The sequence below is a fragment of the Triticum aestivum genome, chromosome 1D (assembly GCF_018294505.1).
Source record: "Triticum aestivum cultivar Chinese Spring chromosome 1D, IWGSC CS RefSeq v2.1, whole genome shotgun sequence".
In the NCBI taxonomy this organism is placed as follows: Eukaryota; Viridiplantae; Streptophyta; class Magnoliopsida; order Poales; family Poaceae; genus Triticum; species Triticum aestivum.
The window spans coordinates 263,137,866-263,143,699 of NC_057796.1; the positions used below are offsets into that span (position 1 = coordinate 263,137,866).

Consider the following 5,834-nt stretch of genomic DNA (forward strand, 5'->3'; position numbering starts at 1 on the left):
ATGATTCTTGCTAATTCTTGAGGAAAAGAGAGAGAGAGAGAGGAGATCTAGATCTACATTTTCACCAATCACTTTCTCCTCTATGTGAGGGGAACCCGACCCTTGGATCTAGATCTTGGAGTTCTTTGTGTTCTCCTTCTTGTTCTTCCTCTCATTTTCCTCCATAGCTTTCGTTGTTTTGGTGGGATTTGAGAGTGAGGGACTTGGGCACTCCGTGTGCCCTTGCCATTGCATTTGGTGTATCGGTTTGAATTCTCCACGTTGATACGTGGAGGTGAAAGTTGAGAAGCTTATTATTTTTGGATGCTTGGTACCCTAGAGCTTGTTCCTCTTGGTTCCCTAGACGGTTGGTGATGCTTTTGGAGCTCAATCATTATGGTGTAAAGCTCCGGGCAAGCGCTGGGGTCTCCAATTAAGTTGTGGAGATTGCCCCGAGCAATTTGTACGGGTTTCGGTGACCGCCCCCAAGGGTTGCCAAAGTGTACGGGTTCGGTGACCGCCCCCAAGGGTTGCCATCTGTACGGGTTCGGTGACCACCCTCAAGGGTCCCTTGGTGGAATCACGGCATCTTACATTGTGCGAGGGCATGAGGAGATTACGGTGGCCCTAGTGGCTTTTGGGGGAGCATTGTGCCTCCACACCGCTCCAAACAGAGATTAGCATCCGCAAGGGTGTGAACTTCGGGATACATCATTGTCTCCGCGTGCCTCGGTTATCTCTTATCCGGGCACTTTACTTATGCACTTTACTTTGTGATAACCATAGTGTTTCATGATATATATCTTACTTAGCATAAGTTGTTGATGCACATAGGTGAGCCTAATTGTTTTAGGTTTTCTGCTTGACAAATTAAACGCTAGTTTTATTTTGCATTTGTTCAAGTCTAAACCGTAATTATTTTAAAGCGCCTATTCACCCCTCCTCTAGACGACATCCACGATCTTTCAGTTTCGATCACTAAAGTACTAATTTACATGCTCTTATATTTCTTTATAGAGAGAGTACTTTAGAACTTATGATACAGCTTAAATTTTCACGTTCGTGAGTACTTGAAGCCGGATGGTGAGGTTGTGCATCCAATTCTCCAATCAAGTGATCTAAGGCTCACTTCCTAAGATGTGCACTCTTCAAGAAAGCTTGAGCGGGCAAATCTTGAGACAACGGTCAACCAAGATAATAGATCTAGCCGACGTTTTCATAAACACTACAATAACATTGGCCACTATTTGTGGGTCAAGCATATTAAACATACCTAAATGTACCTTTAGTTTTCAGCAAAAAGTTCCCTGGACATGTGTGTTTGTGTGTGGGTAATCCTTAAAAAACAGTTCCTCCCTCCTTATCCCTCAAATTCCTCTCCTTCACATGGCATGCTCCTCCTCTTCGATGCATCACACACTACTGCTGCAAGGTACGAGCATGGTAACATATGCTTTTCCCGGCATGATCACCTGGTTAGAGCTGAAGACTAAAGGTACATTTAGGTATATTTAATATGCCTTGACCCACAAATAGTGGCCAATGTTATTGCAGTGTTTATTTTAATGTGACAAGGTACGTGGAGAAATAGAATCAAAAGTCCAGAACTAAAATAATTTCACAGAAGATAGACCTCCCAAAGTCAAAAATGAATTACCTACTAGTATTAGTATATGAAAGCCTCAAAAGAATTCCAAGTTTTCAACTAATATCTTTCACATTAACAATTCAATTAAGAAGAATCATCCATTGACTCCATTATAGTACTACCCATTTTGCAGCACCCCTCCTGTCTTCAAGAGCCCGACATAGAAATCCAAACTGAAAGCAATGAGCCACGAACCACAGATGGTTAGGTTTCTTATGATGGAACCAACCCATCAGGGTTCAAGTCCTACATCTGGCATTGATACTGGTATTTTTCTGGATTCATTTCAGTCATTTCGGCGATGTCCGTTCAGTGAGAGGAGTCGTTCCTGTTGACTACGTAGGCACCGGTGGTGACTTCAATCTTAAGATGTCGCACTAGCTCAGTATCTCGAATATGCTCAAGGTGGGATGTGGATGTGTTCATAGAGTGAATATATGTGCGTGTTTGTGAGCATCTGCAATTGTCCTGTGTTAAAAAAAAAGACCCAAAGACTTTCAACCCGCAGACACGATAAATCTGATAATTAGGCAACACATTTTTTATAAAGGAGGTGCATATAATTAAAAGGACTGAGTACCATGCATGGGCTCAAATCAATTGTATAAATACCCCCTACCCGCCCTGCTCTTTTTCTCCTCATCCTTCACACACACCTTCTCTCGCTCAACCATTTTTGTCCTTTCCCTAGAGACACCCAAGGCGATCCACAAACAGCTAGCCCATCGTACGGAAGCTCGCCACTGCTCCGGCCGAATTAAGCTACGAGCCGCGCAATACAACAACGCCCCGTGCGCGCACCCCCGCGACGCCGTCGCCTGTCGCAGCGCGCGCCGGCCGGCCGAGAGCGGCACGTGGACTTCGCAACAAGACGACGAGCGCTCCGCTCTAAAGTCACTATAGTTTGCTTTGATCTCGTTTCTCAATTGCATCGACCGGTCATATCCATTTCCCTATAAATTCAGTGGCCTTGCTAGGGTTTGAGCCTCCCCTGTTTCGGTTTCCCTCCAAAACCAAAGCTAGCTCCGCACGCTTGAGCTTCCTTGCTTGCATATAGCCGTCATGTGTGAGGGGCTCATTGACCGGCCGTTGCTGCCATGCCGGTGCAATGCCAAGGACGGCCGCGGCGCGGCCGTGTCTCCGAACGACGACCACGCTGTCGTCGTTGTGTCCATGTCGGCGCCCGTCCTGGCTGACAGGCCGTCGTCGTTGACCAAGGACGCGGCGAAGGAGGCCGTGTCGATCCTGGGGCTGTCATTGCCGATGATCATGACGGGGCTCATACTCTACGTCCGTCCGATGATCTCGATGCTGTTCCTTGGCCGGCTCGGCGAGCTGGCCCTTGCCGGCGGGTCCCTCGCCATGGGTTTCGCCAACATCACCGGGTACTCAGTCCTGTCCGGCCTCGCCTCAGGCATGGAACCAGTATGCGGCCAGGCCGTCGGCGCCAAGAACCTGCCCCTCGTCGGCGCCACCATGCAGCGGATGGTGCTCTTCCTCCTCGTCGTCTCCGTGCCAGTCGCCTTCCTCTGGGTTCAGATGGAGCCGCTTCTCCTGCTTTGCGGTCAGCATGCCGCCGTCTCGGCCGCGGCACAGCGCTACATTCTATTCTGCCTGCCCGACCTCCTCTTTCAGTCCTTCCTCCACCCGCTCCGTATCTACCTCCGCACGCAGTCCATAAACCTCCCGCTCACCACCTGCGCCACGCTCGCCGTCGCTCTCCACCTCCCCATCAACTACCTCCTCGTATCAGTGCTCGGGCTCGGCGTCGAAGGAGTCGCACTCGCCTCCGCCTGGACCAACCTCAACCTCGTGCTCTTCCTCCTCGGTTATGTCTACGTCTCCGGCGTGCACCATGCCACCGGGGGCTTCTCGCTGTCATACAAGCTTTTCAAGGATGATGTTGCCGCGTGGGTGCGGCTGGCCAGGCTCGCCGTGGAGAGCTGCGCGAGCGTGTGCCTCGAGTGGTGGTGGTACGAGATCATGATCCTGCTGTGCGGCCTCCTGGCCAACCCCGAGGCCACCGTCGCTTCCATGGGGGTGCTTATCCAGACCACATCCCTGCTCTACATCTTCCCGTCGTCTCTCAGCTTCGGCGTGTCGACCCGGGTCAGCAACGAGCTCGGTGCGAATCGTCCAGATGCCGCGCGCGCCGTGGCCACCGCGGGGCTCGTGCTGAGCGCACTTCAGGGCGTCATCTCCTTCCTGTTCGCCGTGGCTGTGCGCAACGTGTGGGCGCGCATGTTCACGTCGGACGCGGCCATCCTCGCGCTCACGGCCTCGGTGCTTCCTATCCTCGGGATGTGCGAGCTCGGAAACTGCCCTCAGACCACCGGATGCGGCGTGCTCCGAGGGAGCGCGCGGCCCAAGGACGGCGCACACGTCAACCTCGCCGCCTTCTACGGCGTGGGGATGCCCGTTGCCCTCGGGCTCGCGTTCTGGGCCGGCATGGACTTCAAGGGGCTCTGGCTTGGCCTTCTCGCCGCGCAGGCGGCGTGTGTCACGGTGATGCTCGTGGTGATCGGGCGCACGGACTGGGACATACAGGCCGAGCTGGCGCAGGTGCTCGCCGGAGTCGCCGACGACATCGAACACGGAGGCTATGTCAACGGAGACGGTGCGAAAGACGCGAGCGAGTGCGTCAAGGTTGCGGCGCCCAACGGCGACGAGGACTCCAGCTTGCTCATCACTGTGGCACGGCTGACCGGCGCGCCTTGACAACGACGGCCGTCGGCGTACGAATCACGGTAATTAGCTGGCCAGTAGAACGTGGGAGACAGACAATTTTCCGGTCTGAACATTTTTTGGGGGGAGTTCATATGAGTTGGTGTGTGTGTATCAACATACGTGTGTGCGGTACCACGTTATATTGGAGGAAAACACCTGTAATTACATGGTCTTAATTAGGTGTGTTGAGTGACTTAGTTATACCTTTTTTTCCACTTTTATTAGGTGGCCTGGTGGTTCATCTATTGTTTTTTCATTATGATGTATTTCAATTGTAAGTAGATACTTATATATACATGAATCAAGTATATATACATATTTTTGCAGAATTAGCACTGTTTTCAATTCAAATGGAACTATATTTTACAGAAGTATACCCCACATCTTTTGGAATTTGCTAAATTTCATTTCAAAAATCTCGCAACAACATTCTTTTCAAAATTATGGAAGTATGGTGAACTTTGAGGAACATGAAACTCTGCGAATAACATATCTATTTTGTCGTAGAAAGGTACGTGTGGAATACATCATAACTGGCATGCAACTCCATAAATTTGGAGTAATAATAGTACTCATCAATTTACATATCCTTATTTTATTACGATTAGCATCCTTAGTTTGTGCTCTTGACAGGTAATGCATTACACTACAGGAATCAGCTACTTTGCCGTCTGCCACGGCAGACGGCAAAGGCAAGGGTGGCGGACGGCAAAGGCCTTTGCCGTCTGTCGCGGACGGCAAAAGGCTCCGGCAAAGTAGGCTACGGTAAAGAGCTTCTTTGCCGTCTGCTTTCTGAAGCGGACGGCAAAGGGGCCTTTGCCATCAGCGGCGGACGGCAAAAAGCCGACGGCAATAAATTCGCTGTTAGTCCGTTAGGCGTCTAACGGCAGCCTTTGCCGTCCGCCGCTGACGGCAAAGAGCATCAAGCCTTTGCCGTCTGCCACTGTAGGCAAACTGACCAAATGGGTCAGCTGCCAGGAAGCACAGGTGGTTGCCACGTGGCTTCTTTGCCGTCCGCGGCGGATGGCAAAGAGCCCGTTGCCGTCGGTGGCAGACGGCAAAGGGCCTGCATTGCCTCTTTTTTCTGTTTTTTCTTATACCCAACCATTTTCACAGCAAATAGATGATACATATATTTTTTTCACATGGCAAGTTCACAGCAAACATATGAGATATCCAACACATATAATTTCATCATACATGCATAGTTCCATCAACCATACATAGCAAGTTCCACATACATGCATCCAACCATACATATTAGGTAGTGTCATCCTACCATACATGCATAGTTCATCGATACAAAAGAAACATGGTTCATCCAAACAAGCACTCCATCTATAAAAGCACAAATGGAAAAGAAGCACTCCATCCATGCAAGCTTCCGTGAATTAAATCAAATATGCAAAATGATAAACAAGATGTTAGAAAAAGAAGAAGAAGAAGAAGACTATAAGAAGTAAGCATACTTAAGTAAAAT

The 5,834-nt window shown here is 49.9% G+C and overlaps 1 protein-coding gene across 1 annotated transcript; it reads left to right on the forward strand.

The window, feature by feature from the left end:
• Positions 1 to 2,739: 2,739 nt before the first annotated feature.
• Positions 2,740 to 4,345, forward strand: LOC123168206 (protein DETOXIFICATION 49-like). The gene has a single exon (XM_044586082.1). The coding sequence runs from the start codon at positions 2,801 to 2,803 to the stop codon at positions 4,343 to 4,345; it is 1,545 nt and encodes a 514-aa protein (XP_044442017.1). The 5' UTR covers positions 2,740 to 2,800.
• The last annotated feature ends 1,489 nt before the right edge of the window (positions 4,346 to 5,834 follow it).

Coding starts and splice junctions, on each gene's coding strand:
- LOC123168206 (XM_044586082.1), top strand. CDS start 2,801: ATGTCGGCGCCCGTCCTGGCTGACAGGCCGTCGTCGTTGACCAAGGAC.